We start from the raw sequence: 25,713 nt of genomic DNA on the forward strand, positions 1-25,713 counted from the left end.
TGTTGCACGCATGTCTTTTTTTTTTGGATGCCCGTGTAAAATTCAACAATTTGAACTTTGTTTCCAGCACGATAAACTATTTGAAATTTCTTAAAAAATTTACGGAGTGTCTTAAATGACAATAATGTACACTATCATAAAAAAATTATTTAAGTACTGAAATAGTCGAATAGCTCCATCGAGGTGGTACCTTATATATATTGGGGAATTCTCCAATAAAGGCTTCACTTTAAGCTCTACTGGTAGGACTCTCATTGTTCTCGATCCGTGAACAGTTTTCGACGCACTTTTTTTTATGATCGTGTATATTGTAACTATTTAGAGTATCCTGTAAATTTTCATAAAACTTCGAATAGTTTACAGTACCGAAAATTAAGTTCAAACATGTTGTTGCACACGTGACTAACTTTTTTTTATGCGAGTGGAAAGCAACATGTTTGAACTTAGTTTTCGGTATTGTAAACTATTCGGAATTTTCTGAAAATTTGCAGGATACTCTAAATAGTTACAATATACACGGTCTTAAAAAAAATCACACCGAAAACTGTTCACGAGTTGAGAAACACAGAGAATCCCACCAGTAGGACTTAAAGTGGAGCCCCTATAGGAGAATTGTGCTGTATATTTAAAAAATATATGAGATCTCTTATTTTAACAAAAATACCACTTGCTCCTAATCCTTACAAAAATATGAATTTGGATGACAAACTTTTTTTTTTCAAATAAAAACACTTTGCTATCTTAACCCACGCTCATGTCATGTTTGGTTAGAAAATTTGCTCATGAGGCCCACTTTTTCGAGGATAAATACTGAGCAGACCCAAATAAATTGGTGAGAATCGAAATGGAAATGAAATGGGAGACGGAGACGGAGACCGAGTAATCCCAATGGCTATTCTTTCACTTTCTCCCAAACCCAAAAAATCCCTTCTCTGATCTGCCATCGTCGCCGGTCGTCGACCTCCATCATCATCATCGTCTCCGGTCATCTATTTCCATCGTCGTCTCCGGTCATCTCTTTCTCTGGTATTCTTCACTATCTTCTCCCAATCTAGGTTTCGAACTTTACTTTTGGTAATGATTTCTATAGCTACTCTGTTAATTTTTTTTTCTGAAACTTGTTTTCCTTTTCCAGATTTAAAAAAAAAATTATGTATATATATATTATGGAGTGATTGTTTGTTTGGGATTGAAAGCTGATTGTTTCGATTCTTAGCTTGTTTTTTCTTTTTCTTTTGCATTTGATTTGATTGTGTGTTCTGCATAACTTTGAAAAGAACACCAGCATAATTATATAATATATATATTTATATATAATATATAAGAATAAGATATGAACCAGACCCACAGCTTAGTATAATACAAATATTTATTTTGATTCAGACGTTTTAACTTAAAGCCACCATCACTTTCTAAAGAATACAATTTATATGTGATGATCTAGGAAATGATCTAGAAAGTGACAGCAGCTGAATGAATAACTGGAAATAGTTTGTTGTTGTTGTTGCAGTAATTTTATTGCTTTTCAGAAAAATCTCATACTGTGATCTTGATGTGAAATTCTTTGCTGGTTGGTTAAACTAAAGTGTATCAAGAAGAATTTGATGTGTGTAAAACTTATAATTTTCACTTCAAAAGCTCCAAAACTATGGCATGTATATCCTGATTTTGGTGTTTAATGGTATTGTTGGGAGGGATTAAGATACAACAATATATATGTTGGTGTATACATATATGTATACATTTTTTTATTATTTATTTATAGTTTTTTTAAAAAATTATCTTACAACGTTAGTTTGCTAATTTTAATCACATTTATTTAATTTTATTGCTAATTTAGAAAGTGGGTATATAATATTTTCTTGATTTGGCCGTTTTTTATTACAACAAATATATATTTAAAATCAATTAAAAAAAATAATAGACTTGATATTTAATAATTATATTAATTAGTTAATTTAGAAATAGATACTTTTTACATGTTTGAGGAAAACGTAATGTGCTATATAGCATAGATATATGTGGCCATAATAAGTAATAAAAACTCTAAGAAATATAAATTAAAAAAAATAGATTTATTTTTAAGTAATTACATTGTAAACCATTCATGTGGTGCCATGTGTTATTTGATTAGTCAACTTTAACTCTCATACTTCTAGTAAATTTAACATTTGGGGTACCTTTGCCAAAAAGATCAATTTGGGTAATTAAGTGTTAGTAATTTGTAAATTTAAGTATGCCCTTCGAAATATATAATATTATTTATTTATTTAAAATTTATATAAAAATTAAAAAAACATAATAAAAATTTCCTTTTACCAAGAATATATATAAATATTATAATTATATGTACATTGTTAATACTATGTTGTTGTCTCATTAATTGAATTGGTTGGTGGTGTTTATTGATTTGCTTGCTTTTGGATTAAATTAATTTTTCATAATAGATATATATATTGAAAAAATAAATGTATAGTTTAATTAATGTTTAAACTTATTTTTAGAAAAAAAATCATTTAGTTCCGTCTGTATAGTTATGTACCAAATACAATATTATTTATTCAGTATTTATTCTGATAGTTTACCAAACACAGTTCAGGGTCGAGCTTGAGTGGAAAGGGCCTATACAAAATTTATTACTTTTAAAAAATTTTATATATAAAATGATATTTTTCAAAATTTTTGGAACTTTTTTTACAGGTAAAAAAATAGTATTTTTTCAAAAAAATTAGACACGGCTCACCGTGCCCCCAATTCGCTGCACTCAACTCCACCATTAAAACCCCCAATTCTCACAATATTTATTGTGCGACCAATCAACACTTAGCACGTGGCATAACTATGTAGCATGGCACGTATTAGAACCTTTCAAAAAACAAAAATAAAGAGCGAAATCTTTTTTTATTAATTAGAGAGAATTATAAGACACTTTTTTGCATGTATAAATACGGAAAGAGAATGAAAATGAAAGTTGAACAATTCAGTCTGAGGAGAGGGAGAGAGAGCTGATGATCTCAAGCTTCGATGTACAGATTATTCGACAACTGGAGAATTTCATCGGCGGTGTACAAAATCTATTATTCGATGATGATCAAACATTAGAATGGTAAAAACCCTAAAGTTCAGAAAAATTGAGCTGAATCTGGGAAGATGAAGATGAAGATGAAGACGAAGACGAGGACGAAGAGTCAGAAACCTCAATTGGTAAGGTACCAAGACTTGCCCGAGTATTTAAAGGACAATGAGTATATTTTGGACCATTATAGGTGCGAATGGCCATTGAAGGACATGTTCTTCAGCCTCTTTTCTTGGCACAACGAGACATTGAACGTTTGGACGTAAGTGTAGATCAATCTATATAAATATATAGTTTATTGATGACTTTTATTTTTTCATATTTGATTTGTTTGCTCTGGACACAGACATTTGTTAGGGTTTTTGATTTTTATGGGATTAATGACGGTGAGCTTCACGGGAAAGACGAAGCTAGGAGGTGTGCTTGGAAATTTCTCTAGGTATTTTGAGATTTAAGAAGATTGTACTTGATTAGAGTTCTTCCATTGCTATATTATTTCTATTTTTGGAGTTTTGACAAAACAACTTAATCTTTCTTCTCCAGTGATAGAACTTCGGTTTTAGTACCGTGGACGATGGTAATGACGGAATTCAACTTTTCAAACGAAAATATTCCGGTGCGTTTTTTCGTTTTTAATTTTAATTATAATAATTTTTAGGAAAATTATTATTTTAGTCTCTCATTTAAGGTCATCAATTTTAATGACAGTTTTTAAAAACTTAATAAAATAAGTTTGTATTATTTTGAGAAATTTACATTTATACTGTGGGTTACGTGGGTATTATATTTTTACGGCCTATGGAATCTTGCACTTATGATTTGAGAGCCAGTCTTACTTTAATGCCCACATTTTTTGGACTTTCTTGCCCTTTATATAGTTTTCCATTACACCATGAAGTGCCATGGATTCGAACAAAACTTCCTTGTTGTAAGATTTATATAGGCTTATTTGTGTTTATGGTCCCTAAATTATACATGTTTTGACGAAGGATTTATATATTTTTGGATTTTGTATTTTTTTTAATTATTTGTTTATACTTTGTGTTCTAAAAAATTAAATTTTTTTTACTCAAATATATTCTTAAATTTAATTTCGATAAATAAAAAAATTGAATATAACAATATAGATTTTAAGCAGAATGATTTTATTTTTGTTCTGAATTGTTAATTTTGTGAATTATTTGTGATTTCAGCTGAGAAAATTTTAACCAAAAACGAGTTTAGGATTCTATTTGAATCATTTTACAAAACATAGGATCCAAAAAGTAATTTGTCAAAATACAGGGTTCAAACAGTTAATGAGATAAAATATAGGGTCCAAAAATGTATAAACCCTTTGGTAAATTAGTCCCCTAATTTTTTTTGACAAATTGATCCCCGAACTTTGATTTTTTGCGTAGTTAATCTTCAACCGTTAATTCACTAACGGTGGAGGACTAACACTAAAAAAAAATCAAAGTTAGTAGACTAATTTGCCAAAAAAAAATTGGGAACCAAATTGCATTAGTTAAAAAACTAAAATTATATTAATTTTTAATAATAAACAGGGTGTTATAATTTAATAAAATTATAGAGTATTGACATAATGTTTTTTTTGATAGGGTGAAAGTTGAGAGGTCTGCTTAATCAAAAAGTTTCGTCACTATTAATATTTTAAAATCTTTTTGGCATGATTTGAACAGTGGTGATTATGCCAATTGTTCAAACAAGGCTGCTCAGCTGTCAGATCTGACGGTTTTTTAGGATATTTTTTTTTCCACTGAAGACTCACGGAGTCAAAAAGAAATGCTCATTGGTAATGATATGGCTCTATCCAGTATATTTGTTGTCGTGGAAATCTTTTCTAATTATTCTATTATTAATATTCCTTGAGCTCAAGTTATTGGAGAATCATTTTAATTCTAATTATTTTTGCTATGGTGACGTAAAAGAGTGTATTTTAACACGAAGTTGCACATAAATTTCCTAGCTATTAACATTGTGGTTGAGACATTTTACATCATCATAGTATCATACCAAGTTGAAACGAAAGCTCATTGCAATTGATTTGTTGATTTGTTGTGTGGTGCAGGACTCAGATTTGAGACAAATCCCAAACCTTTCAACTCCAACTGATCTCCACCACTACCAGGAACCATATAGCTCAGACCCCATTCCCATATGGCCTTGGTTCATCTTTTTAGCAGGGTCAATGGCCTGCTTAATCTGCAGCTCTCTCTCCCACCTCCTAGCCTCCCACTCCAAACGCTTCAGCTTCTTCTTCTGGCGCCTTGACTACGCCGGAATCTCAATCATGATAGTCTCTTCCTTCTTCGCCCCAATCTACTACGGCTTCTCCTGCCACCCCATCGCAAGACTCCTCTATCTCAGCTCCATTTCGGTCCTTGGAGTCGTGGCCATCGTCACGCTCCTCTCCCCTGCTCTTTCCACTCCCCAATTCCGCACCTTCAGAGCCACTCTTTTCCTCGCAATGGGGTTCTCGGGAGTGATTCCGGCAGTGCACACCGTCGTCCTCCATTGGGGTTCTCGGCATATAATGGTGGCCCTTTCATACGAGTTGGCAATGGCCCTTTTCTATGGCTTGGGAGCTGCCTTCTATGTTAGTCGGGTGCCTGAGAAATGGAAGCCAGGTAAGTTCGATATAGCTGGCCATAGTCATCAGATTTTCCATGTCTTTGTCGTTTTAGGAGCCTTGGCTCATAGCATGGCCACATTAGTTGTCTTGGATTTTCGCCGTGGATCACCCACCTGCCTCCCACTAAATACTTAGCCCTCCTAAGCTTTACTATATATATATATATGTAATCTATAATTATAGTATTGTTTTAGTATTTAGTAGTTGAGACTGAGAGAGGTCAAGCTTCTTGCTCAAAGTGGCTTCCAAGGCCGTCCTTGAAGAGTTTTGAGCCTTAGAAAAATTGGGGATTAGGGACTTTTTTGTAAAAAAATTCTAAAAAATTACGGTATTTTAAAAGAAAATGTTAAAAAAATGGGCATTTCGGCTAAGGGGCCCTAGGCGTTGGTCTAGCCAGCCTTAGGCTAGGGCCAGCCCTGGACACCTCCTCAACTAATATATATTAGGCAGAACAAAAAAGAAAAAGAAAAAAATCTAGACGTGTTCTCCAATTATTGTATCTTTCATTTATTAATGAAATATTTATAAATTATAAATCCCCATGCTGTGTCTTTCTTGTTACTAGGGTAATTGACTTATTTCTACTCTTGTTTGTTACTTGGTCTCATTTCTGGAACTTTAGTAATTTATTCATCGACATGATAAAAAAGATAAAATTGTGATAGTGATTGTTCATAAAGGACTGCGTTTGATTGTTTCAACAACGTTTGCGTCACATAAATGGTATAAGACATGCTTTTGTATTGACAAGTAATTAATTGAGGTTTTATATGTGAAAGAGGAAAGAAAAAAAAGTGAGGCCTTTAGAATGAAAATTGAAATTTTATTGCAGTAGTAGTAGGAGACCTTCCAAGCTGTCAAACAACATTTCTAAGAGTTTGATATGCTATGGAAAACACTAAACCTGAAAAAGGTTATTTTGAATTCTCACATGACAATAACAAATTAGATCATAAACAAGAACAAATAAGAAGATAGAATTAGAAAGTAGTCACTAAAGACCCACGTCAAAAATGACTTATTCTTATTTTTAATTGAAGAACATAAATGCAAAAATATAATGGAAAGAATAAACTAAAGCTGATGCACAAAATACGTTTTTTTTTAAGCAGATTTGTTCCCCTTTACCTGAATGATGTTAGGATACAACAATTATCATGCAAGACGAAAGTACACTCAAGACAAAAGAGAAAAAGAGACTAAGACTATTGTGTGTGATACTCTGAATCTGTGTGTCTTAGAATGAGAGGAGAAGCCTCATTTTATATGCTTCATGAATAGTTTAAAATGTGTGAAATCAAGTGTATTAATGCCCAAGTATCCCACAAATATGAGATCTTAATTTATAAAAATCAATTAGAATTAATCACACTTATTCGGGTACTATCAGCAATTATCTAAAGTGGTTTTATAAAAAACAGTCAGAATTAATCATACAATATTCTGATGTCTAAATTTTAACCAAAATAATTTGCTAAAATTAATCAAAATAAATCAGCGAGGGCTTGTAAGCACCAAGCCAAGGTGTTGAGTGAGTCTACTCAACTTTGGACCCGTGTGGAGCAGCCAAGGTACTATACCAATTAAGCTGTGGTGACTTGTTTTACTTATTTATTTTTTTCACAGGAAGTAGTCTAAATTGAATCAATTAGAATGAAACAACTAAAAAAAAATCAACTGGGTATTGTCAAGTAACTTTCAAAACTAAACCAAAGCATAAGAGTTTATCAATTACATGAAATTTTACTGTCTACACACATGATATTTGATTAATATTTGACATTTCATCATGATTATTACACTATATATATAAATATATATATATTTAATCTCAGATAATCTACAGAACTAACTAACTATCATCTGTAGTTATGGCTCATCAAATTAATCCAAAGTTCTAGTGTTGTTTGAAATTTGCTTCAATTCATCTACTCTTCCTCTATCTCTTGTAGGAATCTAGATCCAATATTATCCATAACTTGCCTAGTACATTATCACAGTACTCCTCATACACAACCTGAACACAAAGCTCACAATGAAGGAACAGATAATGGTTTTTTAGTGAAGCATTGCCTTAGGTCATCTCCAACCCATAACACCATATATGGTGTTCCACCAAAACTAAGAGCATCTGCAATGTAACAGCAAAATATTGTATTTGTTGTAGATATCTCTCCAAGGTAACATTATAATCTACTGCATTTTGCTGTGTTTGCTACAGTACACAGCATATATGCCGTGTACTGCAGCACACGGTATTAATTTTTTTTTCCTTTTATTATTTTATTATATATATAATTTAGAATTTAGTTTATTATGTGGAGATTAAATTGTATATACCACAAATTATTTTTTTAATTATAATTTAAATAAAACATTATTAAATATTTGTATTTTTTTTTAATATTACACAATACAAAAATTAAAAATTTAAAGACACATTAAAAAAAATCAAAATTGAACACATTAAACATCACATTCTCATTATAATCAATAGTACACATTCTTAACATTCACAATCACATTACAATTTTTTTTAATATTAATCATAGTAATGCATACGAAACATACTCAAAATTATACAATAAAACATTATAAACTTAAATCATAGTCAATGTTACATAATAAAACTATTACAAACTTAAACATACATTGAAAAATTAAAATTAAACATGCCAAAATCAAACGGAAAGCAATAACATAGAAATAATTATTTATATAGTATTATTGTCATGTAATTAATGAGTAGTTTTATTTAAAACATTAATTATATATAATAATTGTGATGATTTTGATAAATTAATATAATAATAAAAATAATATTCAATTTATTTAAAAAAATAATATAATAATAAAGAATTTTTTTTTTTTTTTGTAATTTTTAGTGTTGTGGTTGGAGTGAAAATAGTTTTTGACACCAAATTTAATGTTGGTGTGACACCAAATTTGGTGTCAAGGTTGGAGATGCTCTAAAACTAAGAAATCTTAGCACTATATTTTTTTACATTCCAACTACAATACCAAAAAGTATATTATTTATTATTTTATTATTTTATCTTATATATAAAATAATATACATATATATTATTAAATACTAATATAAAAAGCAAAATAATCCTGTCTTTTTTTTGCCATTGCTACAATACTCTACCATATTTGGTGGGGTATTGTAACTTGACAGCATAATGATAGTATAAATGAAGTTGGGTTGGATTTGATTTTGTACCTTTTTAACACTATATTTGTTGTTTTGCAGGTCCGATTGGGGCTGCCCTTAGGGTAACATTCTCCCGAGTAGCACTTTACGAGGCAAAGAAATCCTTGCGAGCTCGAAAACTTCGATGTCTTCTAGGAATGGTACCATTGTGTCCAGCTTCTTCACATTGTTGGCCTCTTCTTCCATGGAAATGTAATGAATAATGAGGTTGTTCAGCTTCTTCAGATTGTTTCTAAAATGAAGACTATTTTTTTTTTACCATTTTCAGTTGCCACTGATCTAGTTCTTGGAAGCTATATTGATTTTCCCATGATTCCTTTATTTCAACACATACTACTTTATTTGACATCAATGACGGCCATAAAACAAATCTCTTGATAGCATTGTAATCTGAATTGAGATTATTACAATAAAACAACAACAAAAATCCCCATCTTGGTATGTCAAAGTAATTTCTAAAACTAAATCAATACATCAAAATTCACAAAATTCACTAAAACACTTTTATTGTCGTTAGTACCAAACAATTTTTCTTTGCACAAAGTACTTGTAATTTAAGGTAAATTAAAGTTAAAATTTAGAACAATAACTAATAAATTCAAAATAGTAAATGTTTCAAAATCTATATATTTCACTTTAATTGAAAGTATCATAATATAGTGATAATATAGATGTAAATTGGAGCAAAATTTAGTATCAAAACAATGTGGGATTTTGTATTTCTCTTTTATTTTAGTAAGAATTTGTGTTTATTTACTATTAAATATTAATTTAAAGTCGTTAGCTCGGGTGGTGTATTTGTCTCATATATGTTTTACCCTATATTTGGTAGAGGAAAAAAATGGGAGGAAATAAAGATTTGGACAAAAAGTGGAAAGAAGAAGAAAAAATATTTGTTTGGTTGAAAAGACAAGTGAGGAAAAAGAATGAGGTGTCCCACAAATTTCTTTCTCTCCAATTCTGGAGAGAAAAGTGGGGAGAAATGTTTTTATAATATGCATTTACGTAAATTACTTATTTGCCTTTGTATTAATTCAAAATAATTGATATAAAATTGTAATTTCACTTTTATAGCGACATATTGGCTTTTTAGACTTTTAAGTTATGCTTTTTTAGCCCGAAAGATGTCATGTGGAGCATGCTGGGATTTTGCCATAGTCAGTAGCTCTTCGTGGACTTCTGAGATTCTGTAGACGAGTCTGCTCATAGTTGTGTCTACCCTTGAGATTTCGTCACTGAGTTTGGTCACCTTGTGGCTTACGTGCGAGAGTTTTTTATCGATCTGTGCTAGAGTTTTGTTTTGAGCTAGCATGTTCTCCGTTTGCCAATTCAAGACGGCCTCTGCAGGCGAGATCTTTTTTAGGGATCCATCAGGCTCTCGAACTTTTGGATTTGTGATCTTTGGTTGGTGGGTTGTTGTACCATCTTCATCAGTAAACGGAGTAGGTAGTGGAAAATCGCGTTTGTGGGTATTTATCATGAAGTGGTGAGAGATTTCTGGGTTGGGCCTTTTCTGCTTGTAACATGGTAGGATCTTCTCTTGTTTTGGTTGAGGGAAGGTTTTATGGTGGTTGTCGTCTTCATCCCATCTGGTAGGTGGGGGAAGGGGTGAGGATGGTGGATCGAAGGAGTACTTGACTAAGTAATCAAATTTTCTAGAAGGTTGCCCAAGGGGAGCAATATTCGGGTGTCTTTCTGCCCATTTTTCTTTTAGGACTTTGCCAGCACTAGGCTTCTTGGGGATTCCTTCCAGATCGTCGATGTTAATGCAATCTGAGCAGTTGCATACGTCCCAATAAATATGCCCGGAGGATGACTTGTAGGCATAAATGGGGACCCCATCTTTGTTGAACGAGGTGATTTCTGCATTTGTCGGTATGACGGAGGACATCATGTAATCCATGAGGAAATTTAATCCATGACGGAGGAAAGTTAATTTCAATAGACCCATCTTTATTTGTAGAGTACGCTGGATCTGCCGAATGGATTGTAGGAGGTGGTCGGTGGATTCTTTCATAATTAGTAATCCATGAGGTCGGAAGGATTTTTTGTAGTTCCTCTATAGTGATTTGCCTGGGTATGTGGGTGCAGCTTTGCTGTTGATTTGTGTCAACAGTGATCATTAGTGCGTCTGAGCTTCCCGGAAGTGCAATGTCAATGGCATGGTTTTGGACTCGGTAAGCCATTTGGTAGTGTAGTGTAGCGCCAATAGATTCTGGATCTTGGTCTAAACCCACTATTTGCAGTTGAACCTTTAAAGCATCGAGAAGTCTTTTATCTTTCAAAGACATGCAGAAGTTTAGGTAGAATGTGACAATTACTGTACCCGCATTAAGCGTTGTTTCAAGAGTACCGATGGAGGCATGTTGAAACCTTCGCATTCGCGTATCCAGCAAGGTGATCCTAGCACAACACAGGTAAGCCTTTTCGTCCATGATGGGTGAGAGCGAGTCGAATAGCCCCGAAATGGATGTGTGTTAGCCCTTGGTCTATCCATTGTTGAGGGAATTCCGACGGGATCTCTAGTGTAACTAGCTGTTCTTGTTCGGTGGCAGGGAGGTTACATTGGTCAAACTTCGTTGATTGGATGTATTCTTTGACTGACTTTGGTTGTTGGCGAATGAGTGTTTTTATGGATCGAGTGAGAATGCCTTGTGGTTTTGAGAAGGCATGGTAAGGATTTATGAGAGGTAGGTCGGAAGGGACGATCTTATCATCATCGGAGATGTAAGAGAGTTCATACAATAGAGGCATGCCTTTTGTCCTCACCAGTAGGGACATTTGTGTTTTTAGGGACGTTTGTATTTTTAATATGTGAATAAATTATAATTAATTTTTTTATATGACAGTCTACATTGTAGTTATAGTATGCATTCTACTAATTTTTAAGAAATTCTAAATAATTTATGGTGCCGAAAGACTTCAAAATAATTTGTTTCACACGTGTATAAAACAACCTGTTTTCGAGTTTTCAATATATGGATAGATTACAATTCAAATTTTTTTTATATGGAGATGTACAATGTAATTATTTAGAATCCCCACAAATTTTTGGAAAATTGTAAATAATTTATAGTGCTGAAAATAAGAAATAGGTTGTTTTAAAGCTTGTTTTATACGTGCATGAAACATGTCATATTGAAGCTTCTTTTTAGTATCGTAATTATTCTGAATTTTTTAAAAACGGGTGGAAGTTCCTAAATAACTATAATGTTCACGACCATATAAAAAAATTGGATTATAATTTTTTCACAAGGCAAAAACAGATGCCCGTACTGGTGGGTGCAAAAGACATGCCCCACTGTAATGTCATATTTGTAAGCTCGTATTGTCCGACGACAAAGAAGAAGCCTCCACCTTATTCTCCTCTAAAGACAACAAAAGCTCGCCGAGGACCACAAGCAACCCATACTTGGTTTCTTTCCTCTTCTCCTTCTCTCTCTGTGGCTTTTCTTTGGTTCAATCTGTAAGTATTTCTTGCCTTGTTTCATTTGAAAATTTATTCATCTTGATTGAGTTTGGTTTGTGGTCAAATTTGTTTCTCTCTCTCTAGCTATTTCTCTAATCAGAGAAAGGATGTGTTGATTAATTGAGAAGGCGAGTAATGTGGCTGAGATTATTGTAGCAAATCAAGGAATTGAATCGTCGACCACGGTGGTTGAGGTTGTTGATGGTAATGCATGCCAGATTCTGGTTCTGATCATCTTAATATGGTATTAGTGAAGTGTTCTTTTTTCTGTTCTTTGATGATTTCTTGAAATTAGCACTGAAATTTTTCACTCCCAATCATTCTTATAATTTGTATTATATTTTAATATAATGTTTGATTGATTAAATAAATATTACAAAAAAGTAATTATTTAATATAAGTGGGAGAATGTTATATTATTTTATAAAATATAATGTTATATTAAATAATATGACAAAATATTTTGTTGTCACACATTGTAACATAGTATTGAGAGTTACAAAAATTAGACACGTGTGTATTCAAATGTAACATATTTTGGAATTACAAATAAGTTACAAATTTGTAACTCCAAAATATTACACAATAATATGTAAAATGAGAGTTACACATTTAATTTGAATTTCACAAAACCACAATGTGATATGGATGTTGGAGATATGATTTTAACTCTCATTATGTGTATGAAAATTACAAAATCATGTGCAAGGAGCATGAGATGTTTTGGAAATTTGTGAGAATTTGGGAGGTTGAAAAGCAGCAGTGGCCGGCCACTAACATCCTTGGCCGCGGCCTTGGGGATAGCGGCCACTTCACTCTATGGAGTATATCAGTATACTCTGTTTTACAATTTATTCAAAAACTCATAAGAAGAAGCATCAGTTGAACAACTACCAATTTGACAACTTCTTAGGGCATTTCCTCAAATGAAATCGAAAAGAAAGAAAGAAAAAAATCCTCTTCTTGGTGCAAAAACCAAATGATAACTCGTTATGTCTGCAAAGGATGACTTGTAAGGACCATAAATTAGTTGAAATTTAGTTTATAGAAAATCCAAAAACTATTTCTTTCCCCTACTGAGCCTCTGCATGTGGTAATTAATGCTTCCCCATGGCTTCCTGTTGTTGTTCTGCAAGAAAAACAAAACTCTCAAGCTTTAAAAATGGCTGTCCTAAAATGAAATTTCGCCATATATCAAAAGAAATCTAATACAAAGAGAACCAACCTGAGCATCCATACAAGTATTTAGAAGTTCCTTATTTTTTACACACTTCTCATCACTGTTGTGGTTAAGTGCCAAGCAGTTGAGAAATGTCATCATCTCCTTCATACATGGTTTGTGAAGAGAGCCAAATTTCTTGGGATTAATGCGAAGAGTACCAACTTTCCGACCCATTATTGTGTTCTTCTTCTAATCTAAACTCTACACATCCAAGTCCAAGCAGGCATTGTTCAATTCAACATCAAACAGAAATGAACAATACTTAGTCATTACTCCAAAATCACAAGATTTCCAATCAGATACAAAAGGTGAGAAAGTAAAGTATAACAATTTCATGGCAAATGGTTGTTGACAAACTAAAACTTGATCGTATCACAAAATTTCAGAATACAGAAAAACAAAAACCTGGATTAAAACTATTCATCTGGGCATAAGTGGTCTGAGATAAAATTGCCATTGTTAAATGATAATACAAGATTTCCATCAGATACAAAAGGTGAGAAAGTAAAATATAACAATTTCATGGCAAATGGTTGTTGACAAACCAACACTTGATCCTATCACCAAATTTCAGAATACAGGAAAACAAAAACCTGGATTAAAATTATTCATCTGGGCATAAGTGGTCTGAGATAAAATTGCAATTGTTAGATGATAATACAAGATTTCCAATCAGATACAAATGGTGAGAAAGTAAAATATAACAATTTCATGGCAAATGGTTGTTAACAAACCAAAACTTGATCCTATCACCAAATTTCAGAATACAGAAAAACAAAAACCTGGATTAAAATTATTCATCTGGGCATAAGTGGTCTGAGATCAAATTGCAATTGTTAAATGATACATATACATATGGTTTGTATGTACTAAGGTCAGCAACATTCTTTGGCTGAGAAATTGCAATGGATGCACACAATGGGTTAAGCAAAGGCAATTCATTTCAAACAATAGAAGCAATTCAAAAACATTTTTTTTTTCCTTGAGTCGGAGATTAACAATTATGAAAAGTAATTCTCAGTAAAGCTATTTTAGAAAAATCTGGATCTTTAAGGCAAATCAACAAAGCACAAGAACTAAGACTAAATCTGGATCTCAACTTCTCACTGATGTACCTGTCGGAGTCGGTGACGAAGGAGGGGAAGACCTCCTACTGTCTCGGCGCCTCGAGAGAGACCAGTTTTGCGTCGCTGAAAGAGGACAAAGATTTGGGGCTTTGGCGGGATATTAGGGTTTACTGAACTCAGCAGTATCACCACTTTTCTTATTTCAATTCCAAAAAAAAAAAGAAAATAGATTGTAGAGAAGATTTTCTATTTATAAATGATTTTTTTATAAAACCTCAAAAAAATGATTTTTTTTTATTTTTATTTTTAATTTTAATGGAATTGAAAAAAGATTTGAGATAAGGGTAAAAATTTTGTAATAAAAAAAATAAATGATTTTTTATTTTAATGTTATAGGTGTTAATTTTGTATTAATTAAATTTAGAGTTTAATTTTTTATCTATTTTAGAAATAGTTTTTTTGTATTGCTTATTTTTGTGTAATAGTTGCGTAAACTTAGGTATGGATGCTGCTATTATTTTATAATTTTATGTTATCTAACGATAACAACTAACTACAGGTACCTAGATGCAACTAAAAATTGACGGAATGTATTTATACCGCTAAAATTAAAAATTAGTTATTTAAGTACAACACTTGCATAAATTTACATATTTATGTCACCAATATCTCAAATTTTATTTTCTTAAAGGTTTTACATACCAATTTCATTAGGCAAACATTATTTGTTATTGGATAGTTTAATATGTATATGTATATATATATATTTATTTGTTTTTATATTATAAGCTTCAAAAATAAAATAAGTTATTGACTAAGATTTTTTTTTATTTATGCAACAAATAAAATTATCTAAGAAAATAATAGTAATTTTGTAGTATTTTGCATTCTTGTGTATTTGAAAATCTATTGTACAAGTGGGTTTCACTTAAACACATAATCGAAAAAGTTAAACCCCAATATTCACTTTTCTAAGTTGAAGAAATTCAACTCAATACCAAATATTGAAAAGTATTCACATTCTCGTTCTTGTCTCAAGATTCTATAATACAAACAATCTTTTATACAAATAATATTAGTAGCATTTGTGTGTACACTTTTTTTTGTCTATTTCCACTAATTTCTCTAAAATCAAAAGAAATTGAGATGAAACTAACCCACATGAACTCTTACTTAAAATAAAAATGGTATGTAATGAAGCAAAATAAGTTGATATGGTCATGCAATGCCTTCTTGACATTAAAGCCATTGACTCATGTATTGGTTAATAGTAAGTGCCCTTTATATAAATATATCTCTTCTATATAATAAATGTGTAGATAACGGAAATTTTTTGTTTTAACAGTTTTTTATTTTTTTTCCGTTAACTTTAACAGAATATTCTTATATTTAACATAATATTCATTTATTTAATGGTAGATTGTAAACATGACTTAAATCTAAATAAAATTAAATAAATAAATAATTAAACAAATTGAAATATGATATTTTTGAGATATTTTACAATAATGATTATTTAAAAATAATAAAACCATATATTTTATAACTAATAAAATTTAATTAAACTTAAATTTAACATTATATTAAACATATAATATATAATCTTTTGTTGTCACTGCTAAATTAAAAAACTAGAACAAATATAAACTTAAACAAAAATTAATTAATTAATTAAAAGATGATATTTTAAAGATATTTTATGATAATTTAAATATTTAAATTATATTTATTTAAAAATAATAAAGGCATACATAATTTTTTTATCTTATAAATTTGTATGATACTTTATTTTTTATCAAGTGATTGGAGCTCTTTTTCTTTATCAAATTCATCAAAGGACATTGTGATATACATTAGAAACTAAAAATAGTTGACGCATGTATACTACTGTCTACACTATGACTTTTTCTATTCTTATTTTATTCCTATTATTAATTTCTTTTTAAATATTATTGTATTTTATATATATATCACGTAGACATGTAAATATATATCTATGTCAACATTGTGTTTAGATGTCATATATGTAGAAATTATTGATATAAATATTTATATATACTATAGAATTATAATTCATTTTATTATATATATACTTTAAAAAAAATATTGAACTAGTTTTTATTAAAATTATAGACAATGTTTACAATTTTAAAATTAAGCAAACGCGTTGGTTGTATCTAGTATATATATATAACCTATATAAGAAATGGATACTAGTGATGAAGCCATGGATTAGTCAAATTAAATGAACATGTAGTAAATTTGTATTCTAGTTAGAAAAACAAGATCCTCATTCTTGTTGAAATGGATACATATTACAATCTCCAAAACATAGAAATAGGTAATGTAATCTATACAAATAATAATACCCTAATTTACAGAAATACATTCTTAACCCCCCACCATAAGCTGTCCCATACAAAATCCATGTTTGAGTTTTATCAACTGTTCTATGTCTGAGGTAATTTAAAGTATAGCTGGAAAGAAAGAATCAAACAAGCTGTTCTCCAATTTTTTCCAGCAATTAGTTTATTGAAGCCGGAGATTATTTCAGTATTAGTACTTGGTTTCACAAAGAACCCTTTAGAAGATTGATCAATTTGTAGATATTTGATCAGATCAGTATCAAACCTGCAAAGTATGAACTACACATGTTCATGAACATATTTGCACTGCGAAAGACGCTGTTCGACATCATGCCAGCCTGCAGAGAAGAGGGTACTTTAGATTAAATTATGTCACACCATTTATATTTCAAAAAAATGAAGTTTTCTACCTGGAAAGTTATGATAATCAGGTTCTATTCCATTGCCATTTATGTCTTTATGATTTGGTGTGACATACTTCCCAACAGTGACAACTACACCAGATCCATCGTGAAGTTCAAATACTGATTGAATCAAACCCTATAAAAAAGCAATGAGCAGAACTTCAGAATCAAATAAAAATGACCCATGTTCTAAGTATGGGATGCTGCAAGTGCACTCCATTGACGCAAGACCTTCAAACTAAGGGGCGAACCCCAAACATAACTAGAATTTTCATTCTAATCTCAACCATGAAAGCGTATGTTTATACCCATCGTGAACAAAAATTACCACCCCAAAGTTTCAAAATGGAAACAGAAGCATCTGTAACAGTTATATGAAAACAACGATGAAGCAGTAGAAAAACTCTGTGCTAGAAGGAATGAATGATCAACAATTGGACCTTGCCGAATGTCTTTTCACCCACAAGAACAGCTCTGCAGTTGTCATGCAATGCGGAAGCAACCTGCAAAAAGACCACGACTACTTGAAATACTACACATAGACGCCACGCAATGTAGCTTTGTCAGTAAATCAAGCTGCTTACAATTTCACTAGCACTGGCAGTATTCTTGTTCACTAATACCTGCATTACAATTGAGGTGCAAGATTTGTCATAAACTAAAAAGGTAAAATCTGCAAAGGAATGCTTCCTAATTAGTTAGCGCAGAAGAGTTACGAAATCAATGCTGTAAAAATTATATGCTTCAGATATATATTGAGGTTGCAAAGAAGTTAAAAAGGTTCTCCCATTGATTTTTTTTTTTTGTTTTCTTAAATAACAACAAGAGACAAGGTTGGTTTCTTAGATGTTTATGCATACAATTAGAGGAGCTTCAGTCAACGGCTCCGTGTCAGCAACAGCAGTTTGTTGGTACTGGGGATCCTTTCCAACAGTATAGATTACCTGTTATGAGCATCATAGAAAAATAAACATTGACAGAGTTAGTGTACTTTGAACAAGAGGCCTTTCACAATTAACATAATAAAAAGAGATGCTTATCTTGTCCAAACTATTATGGAATTCAATTAATTTCAACGTTATCATTGACAAGAAACAAGCAAGCATTGTGCGTTGGAAAAAAAAGGGGGGAGTTACAGAATTGAATTAGAGAAGTTACTCGTTGAATGAAAGACCCAACAAATCTGGAAAACAAAAAACAAAGTTTGTTTCATTGTGATCATTGCTTATTTGTTTAATTTTGCTTGCATACATTGAAGTAATCAAGAACAGAAGTTTGCCAACATTACAATTTACAAGTAAACAATCTGCTTATGACTAATAAATGAATGACCTCAGTGCGAAAGCCTCTTAAGTTACAAGCCAAGTACCAGGTCCACCAACAGATAAAATGAATCACAATTAATTATAAATTTTATCAAGCTTCAAGTTAATGAAGGCAACCACACCAATATGCTTTTACAAAAAGGATAAAATCATGTTATTATTACATGCTGCCTTCCGCATCCATATAGAATGTACAGATTGTCAAAATGCAAGGATCCATATCCTTTTACAATTGAGAGTTGTAATGGGGAAGAGTAAACCTTTAAACAATGAGTCTTTAGTAGAAGCATATTTGTCAATTATCATTACTACAAGGCTTCTTATATTATATCAGTTCATGATAAAGAACTTAAGACGAGGCAAGCATTCTGGATGTAGGGAGAAAACATAGCATATTATTGTCTGTACATGAGAAGCAGAAACAGAACTAATGTATCTTAAAGTTTTAAATATCCTACATCAAACTTACAGTATCGCCTTGATTGAGAAAGAGCTTGGCAATTTCTATTCCAGCCTGAAATATTCCAAGATATAGAATCAGACACACTAAATTACACATTCAATTGTAAAAACGTACAACATTATCATGCATATGTAATTGAGTTCCATGCATTATTTTTCCCAGAGATGATCCAAATTCGTCATAAAATTTAAGTAAATGGTGTCTCTTATGTCATTAATTAATCATGCATATCAAAAAGGAACAGATAAAATCCATCTAAGACTCTTAGTTAATCTTTCTCAATGTTGCAAAAAGTCAATACAAACTTCTTCAATAAAGGAATTACTGAGCTTTTAAACCCGAGGTTCAGGAAAAGTTAATCATAACAAGTGGGTTTATCATACAAACCTGTACAAGTCCACCAAGATTATCTCTAAGATCCAAAATGAAATACGATGCACCCATCTTTTGAAGTCGTTTCATGGCTGCAAATGCAATAGACCATTACTTTAATCTAAACATAAATGAAACTGACACCAATAACTCTAGATCCAGCATAATTATTAGAACGATGAAGATTCCTCTTCTTAATTTCATTGAGATAAAATAGCAAAGCATAAGCACCCAAGCAAAAATCTACTAAATATTCAAACAAACAAATAAGCAGTAAAAAATATATATTTCAATACAGAATCTGCCAAAAAGTGCTCGTTTGGCTCTTCTATATTTGCAAGTGACATTAAGTGAAGTTTGAGATGATGATTTGAATAATAAGATGCGAGAAGTGCAGATATTGTAATGAATAACTAAGAAAAAATAGGTGGCAAGGGTTTTCTTTTTTAACTTTTTCGAGTATTGGAACATCTCATGTTATTCCTGATAGCCCTTGGGAGAGGGGAAGCCAATAATGAAGGGCTCCTTAATTTTAGCTGACAACTATTTAATGTAAGATAAAGTATAGAAGTTCAAATTTACCAGCAACAGAGTTTTTTTCCCCCACACAGGGTACAAGTTCATAAGTTACATTATTGTCATTTAAGAGCATACATACTATGCTATTAATTTGGTCCTTCCATCTACAAAGAAGTCTAGATACCAGAACATGGTTAGGGAAAAGAAAAAAAAATCTCAGAAGGTAGCAGAGCAGTAAGTCAAACAATTCAACATTTTAGAAAAAAAATATACAAGAATCATTCAGTTGTGTTACCAATGGCCAAATCTTTTCTTGCCAATGCATTAAACTCTTTTAAGCGCATGTACCCAACTGATGTGCTGCCATTTTCCATTTGTTCAATCCGATAAAACACTGGAGTCCGAGCAACAACTTGTCTTTCAATTGCTACAGATTGAATAGGCCCACAATTCCCATGCTTCACCTAAATCAAGAAGGATTATTCAAAAGGAGCAACAAAAAGATAACACAACAATACTCTGAAACAAGATTAATTTAGAATGAAAACTCTCTTCTTTTGGCACATAAAGCAAAGAATCGCACCAAATAGAATCAAAACCTTGAGGGTTACAGATGTCTCATTAGGACCTTGTATAGAAGATAACACTTCAAATGCTGATTTTCCTGCCACATCCATTCCATTAACAGCTAATACTTCATCCCCCTACCAACAAAAAGAAATAGAGGAGCAACCTCTTAGATAAACTAATTTATACAAACACACACAAACAAATAATACTTGCACAATATGGCATTGGAATTAGCATAATTTTGATAAGTCATTAAATCCAACACGTTTGTAAATTGAGAAAGTGCTAGTCTAGTCAGGAAAATATAAATCCATCTATCTATAAATATATTGAAGTGGAAGGGGATTTGAAAGGGAAAAATAAAGAAGAAGACAAATAGCTGTTTTGTCAAAAGCATCTCGATTGTAAAATTTATGCATGATTTCACCACATACTAATGAGAATTCCAAATTTAACCTATTAGAATAACCAAATATAAACATTCTCCAACTCAATCAAACCAAATCAAAGTGTTGTAAAACAGAGCTTAAACGCTAAATCATAAGAATAAAAGTCATAAACGGTAATTGAAAGTGAAAGCACAAAGAGGAAAGAAAAAAAAAAGGGAACGCATCCACATTTTTTTATTCTTGTTTTACATTTACCTGTCTCACGCCAGCTAAGTGGGCAGGACCATCCAATACGAGTCCTAGCACCCTCAATTTCGTGCCACCATTTTCATCCGGGAGTTCCTTGATGTTCACCCCAATACCACTCACGTCATACCTTGCCATTTTGGAGAACTTACAACAACAACAAAATAAAGATATGTTATGAAAAGACGAACACCATAAAGCTTGTAAATGAAAATGGCAGCTGGTTTATGAAATGAATACGAATAACCAGCAATGTTGTTATAAACAAACCAATAAAAAGAACAGAAAGATAAGAATAATAATCGATACCTGATCAGGTGATAGAAATCGTGTGTAAGGATCACCCAAGCTAGCCAACATACGCTTAATTACATCATGAGCTTTTGACCTTGACTGGATTGAAGAACTCCTAATATCTTCCTTCTTCCTCTGAAACAAAAGAAACCAACCACACAAAACTTGGGCAAGTCAAACAAAACAAAACCCAATACACTAAACATTCCAAATGTGAGATTACAAGCTTATCTTCCAAAGCAAGAGATAAAGTATGGATTTACCTGCCAAGTTTCAGGGGACCATCGATGCTGGCGACTGGTATCGAGAAAGCTGTCATTAACGATTTCCCAAGCTTCCTCGACAATGCCCTCATTGGTGACGAAGGCCTCTTCCGGTTCAGAGCCCAAATCTTCGACCAAGTCAAGTTCTCGGCAATACTCGGAAGGAGAAGATGATTGAAGCGGAGGAGATGATTCAAGAGCAAGAAAAGGAGAAGGAGAAGAGGCGATTAGGGTGACGGAGAGAGCACCGGAGAGAAGGCCCACTAGGGTTTTGCGAGGATTGAAATTGGGGATTAAAAATGGGAACTTTGAGGAATGAGAGTGAAATGGAATTGAGGTATCGCAGCAGAGTAACCTCATCTCATCTTAGCGGGTCTTTCAATTTTTGAGGTTTAAATATGGCCATATCATTCTATATATATATTATTATTTTTTAATTATAAAATAATATTAAATTTAGAAAAAATGAAATTTAAATTGAATAATTTTTTACATATAATTTTATGTAAAACATTAATATTTAAGGAGTATTCTATGGGAGGAGGGGCTTCAAAAAGAGTAGAGTGGACTCTCTTTTGTATTTCTAACCTGTGAATAAATTTTTGTGCGATTTTTTTTATGATCGTGTATAATGTAGTTATTTAGAGCATCCGACAAATTTTTAAAAAATTCCGAATAATTTACAGTGTCAAAAACTAGGTTCAAACATGTTATTTTCCACGCGCATAAAAAAATTAGTCCCGCGTGCAGCAACCTGTTTTTAAACTACTTTTCGGCACTGTAAATTATTCAGAATTTTCTGAAAATTTGCATGATGCTCTAAATAACTACAATATACACGCCGAAAATATTTACGAGTCGGAAATACAAAAGAACATTATTGGTGAGCTCTTTTTGAAGCCCCTACCATAAAATACTCAAATATTTAATACATTAATAATAAAAGAAATTATAAATAGTATAAATTACAATTAATGGAAAAAAGGTAAGGCTTTATTTATTTTTATTTTCTTGTTATTATAAAATATTAGAAATAGTTAAGGAAAAACAAAATTGGGGTGACATGATTGACTAAGAAATTTTGAAAACTTTGAGTAGTGTGAATCTTAATCTTAAAATGTGCTTGAGCTTCCATATTTTGTGGAAAATAAGATCTTATGAAATATTTTGATAAAGATGTCATAACTTTGTCATTAGAGTTTATGATAATTGCAGCAATGCCTATAACTTGTGAGATAGATGTAATGATTTGTTCTTGAAATACCAAATTAGATTAATCTTGACAATTTTTCCATCATAATAAAATTGTAATTAATGAATCTGGACTTGAGATCCCTATATTTGAGTCTAATCGGCCTTAACTTAGAGTTGGCCCTATCTATAATATAATTTAAAGATCTTTAAAGTAAAATAACATATGATTCAGATCTTCAGTAATAAATCTCTCAATTATACTTTCCATATATATGGCACATTATATATTTGTCACAAGACATTCTATTTATAACTTGAAATTAGAAATACATCAAACTAAACAAGCTAACTTACATTATGTGAAAATGGCATATTCCATGGGTTCCCATGATAATGAGCACAAAGAAAATTGTGTGTGTTAGGAGTTGATATCTTATCCATTAGCTACAAGTAAGGCATAATGATCTTTCTCCCTATAAAGGGCAATAGCCTATTTTTTGCAGTATGATGGCTTGTCTTCATAGGGATAGAGACTTGAATAGAGAGCAAAAAATGTGAGATTTTTCATAGTTAAAGAAAAATCTTGAATCCAATCAATGCACTATTGTCAATTGTCATGAAAGGAAGATCAAATCTCATATGAGAATTCATAACATAATCAATTATTCTCTTATGAGAACTCATATATATATATATATATATGTGAATTATTCTATAGGAGCTTCACTTTAAGCCCTACCGGTGGGGTTCTCAGTGTTCTCGACCTTTGAACAGTTTTTTGTGCGAATTTTTTTTATGACTGTGTATATTGTAGCTATTTAGAGCATCAGCGCGATTTTCAGAAAATTTCAAAAAGTTTACGGTACTGAAAACTTGGTTCAAATATGTTGCATACGTGACTAATTTTTTTTATGCCCGTGGAAATCAACACGTTTGAACATAATTTTCGGTGCTGTAAACTATTCGGAATTTTCTAAAAATTTGCAGGATACTCTAAATGGTTACAATATACACGGTCATAAAAAAAATCGCGCCGAAAACTATTCACAGGTCAAAAAACACTGAGAGCCTTACCAATAAACTTAAAGTAAAGCCCCTATAAAATAATTGTACTCCATATATATATATCATCGATGTATATAATTCATATCCTCTTTCTCTCTTGCATTTCTTATCAAACATAATCAATTATATAAATATATAATTAATGAGCATTCTAATACTTTGATAAATTATTATTTAACAATATGATTGGTGATGACTCACATTCACATTCGTTGTGATTCTTCTTTTCATAGCATATCTTGCTTTTGTTGTCATCATTATCGAAAGTTTATTCAAAATATCTATCAAACTGTGAGTTCTGACAATTATGCTTTTCTTTTTTTTGGTGCGTAGATTGAGTATTATAATATTATATTTATTAAAATAAGAAGAAAAAAAACATGAGTGAATTAATTTAGTAATAATTTAAATCATGAAGGAAAAAAATTGAGTTTAATTATACTTTTTAAACATGGCCTAAGAATTTTTAATAAAAATATAAAATTTGAATTCTAAATTACTCAATAATTAAACATGGTTCTCCTATCCTAAACACTTGAACAGGAAACGTTGGCTTGAAATTAATTAGATGTGAAGATCAAATATTTTCTAATTGAGAATATTGTGGTTTATAATCTTCTTATTTTGCTGAAAGTTTCCAAACACCTCAAAATTATTGGCAATTTTCTACTTAATTTGTTATCCTTTTTCTTTTTCAAAATTTATTATTTTCTTAATTGTTTGGATGCTTATGCCTCTACTTCACTCAAATCCATAAGAGGGAACTTCACTCCTTTTACACTAGATTTGGTATTATGAGATATTTTTCTTTTATGTGCAATTTAAGTACAATTGCATGTTAATACTTGTACTTTCTCATAATTTAATTATGTGATTAGTAATGTATTTGATTTTATGAGTTAAAAAGCACTATTTTTCTTAAGCATGATTGAGAATAGATGTTGTGAATATGAATTTCCCTAATATCTGGTCAAAGTTAAAAAATAATTATATTTTTACTAACAGGTTATTTAAAAAGAAAATGAAAAATTAGAAGAAGATAAAGTGTGGACAGGAATAGGCATGTCAAATTGGGGCGGTGAGGCGCCCTGACCCGAAACAGGGTAGAATTCGGGGCAGGGCTGCCCCGCCCCACTATTAATTCAAGTGGGGTGGGATTGTCCTGCCCTGAATTTTTTTTTTTCTATACTCAAACTCAATATAAAAAAAAAAGATTATTTTGAGATATATACAACTATTATATATTTCTTAACATTTTTATTTATAGATGTCTTAGTGTTGGTTCTAAAATAGTGAGATTTCTTTATATGTATTTATGGTACCATTTTATAATAATATTATTTTTTTCTATTTAGTCAAGAAAAATATATTACAAATATTCAGGTTGAGATAATATATATTTGAATCTTTTTTTATTGAAATGGGACCATATAATGTATACTGTATATACTATATAGAATTTTATTTCTTACTTTTAATTTAATTTAATTATAATTCAAATTTTCTTAAAAAAAAAGTTAAACAAGTCAAAGTAGACCCGTCCTGATTCAGCCGGGC

The 25,713-nt window shown here is 31.3% G+C and overlaps 3 protein-coding genes across 5 annotated transcripts; 1 reads left to right on the forward strand and 2 right to left on the reverse strand.

Annotated features, from left to right (window-relative positions):
• Window positions 1-811: 811 nt before the first annotated feature.
• On the forward strand, window positions 812-6,251 carry LOC133799334 (heptahelical transmembrane protein 2-like). The gene is made up of 5 exons (XM_062237354.1): window positions 812-1,026; window positions 3,033-3,338; window positions 3,423-3,515; window positions 3,620-3,692; window positions 5,148-6,251. The coding sequence occupies exons 2-5, from the start codon at window positions 3,151-3,153 to the stop codon at window positions 5,844-5,846; spliced, it is 1,053 nt and encodes a 350-aa protein (XP_062093338.1). The 5' UTR covers window positions 812-1,026; window positions 3,033-3,150; the 3' UTR covers window positions 5,847-6,251.
• Window positions 6,252-12,988: 6,737 nt separating this feature from the next.
• LOC133802528 (small ribosomal subunit protein mS37) lies at window positions 12,989-14,899 on the reverse strand. 2 transcript variants are annotated; one of them, XM_062240854.1, is made up of 3 exons: window positions 14,735-14,899; window positions 13,623-13,813; window positions 12,989-13,526 (listed from the first exon to the last, which is right to left on the reverse strand). In XM_062240854.1, exons 2-3 carry the CDS (start codon window positions 13,791-13,793, stop codon window positions 13,458-13,460), a joined length of 240 nt encoding a protein of 79 aa, XP_062096838.1. In that variant the 5' UTR covers window positions 13,794-13,813; window positions 14,735-14,899; the 3' UTR covers window positions 12,989-13,457. The 2 variants fall into 2 exon arrangements, with proteins under 2 accessions (XP_062096838.1, XP_062096837.1); XM_062240853.1 differs by having other exon boundaries at window positions 13,623-13,820.
• A 2,019-nt stretch (window positions 14,900-16,918) lies between these two features.
• Window positions 16,919-22,292, reverse strand: LOC133802529 (carboxyl-terminal-processing peptidase 1, chloroplastic). Of its 2 annotated transcripts, XM_062240855.1 has the most exons (12): window positions 21,898-22,291; window positions 21,650-21,769; window positions 21,350-21,487; window positions 20,735-20,839; window positions 20,431-20,599; window positions 19,632-19,708; window positions 19,251-19,295; window positions 18,317-18,400; window positions 18,041-18,079; window positions 17,897-17,959; window positions 17,463-17,592; window positions 16,919-17,390 (listed from the first exon to the last, which is right to left on the reverse strand). In XM_062240855.1, the coding sequence occupies exons 1-12, from the start codon at window positions 22,255-22,257 to the stop codon at window positions 17,332-17,334; spliced, it is 1,389 nt and encodes a 462-aa protein (XP_062096839.1). In that variant the 5' UTR covers window positions 22,258-22,291; the 3' UTR covers window positions 16,919-17,331. The 2 variants fall into 2 exon arrangements, with proteins under 2 accessions (XP_062096839.1, XP_062096841.1); XM_062240857.1 differs by lacking the exon at window positions 19,251-19,295 and having other exon boundaries at window positions 21,898-22,292.
• Between the last annotated feature and the right edge of the window lie 3,421 nt (window positions 22,293-25,713).

This window comes from Humulus lupulus, chromosome 9 (assembly GCF_963169125.1).
Source record: "Humulus lupulus chromosome 9, drHumLupu1.1, whole genome shotgun sequence".
NCBI classification, from domain to species: Eukaryota; Viridiplantae; Streptophyta; class Magnoliopsida; order Rosales; family Cannabaceae; genus Humulus; species Humulus lupulus.

Bases quoted from the DNA above. Each gene is read 5' to 3' on its own strand.
- LOC133799334 (XM_062237354.1), top strand. From the start codon at position 3,151: ATGAAGATGAAGATGAAGACGAAGACGAGGACGAAGAGTCAGAAACCT. The intron at 3,339-3,422 runs GTAAGTGTAGAT...CTCTGGACACAG, and splicing joins GAGACATTGAACGTTTGGAC to ACATTTGTTAGGGTTTTTGA. The intron at 3,516-3,619 runs GTATTTTGAGAT...TTTCTTCTCCAG, and splicing joins GTGCTTGGAAATTTCTCTAG to TGATAGAACTTCGGTTTTAG.
- LOC133802528 (XM_062240854.1), bottom strand. From the start codon at position 13,793: ATGGGTCGGAAAGTTGGTACTCTTCGCATTAATCCCAAGAAATTTGGC. The intron at 13,527-13,622 runs GTTGGTTCTCTT...TTTTTCTTGCAG, and splicing joins ATACTTGTATGGATGCTCAG to AACAACAACAGGAAGCCATG.
- LOC133802529 (XM_062240855.1), bottom strand. From the start codon at position 22,257: ATGAGGTTACTCTGCTGCGATACCTCAATTCCATTTCACTCTCATTCC. The intron at 17,960-18,040 runs GTAAGCAGCTTG...GTCTTTTTGCAG, and splicing joins CTGCCAGTGCTAGTGAAATT to GTTGCTTCCGCATTGCATGA. The intron at 17,593-17,896 runs GTCCAATTGTTG...GCTTTTTTATAG, and splicing joins GTGAAAAGACATTCGGCAAG to GGTTTGATTCAATCAGTATT.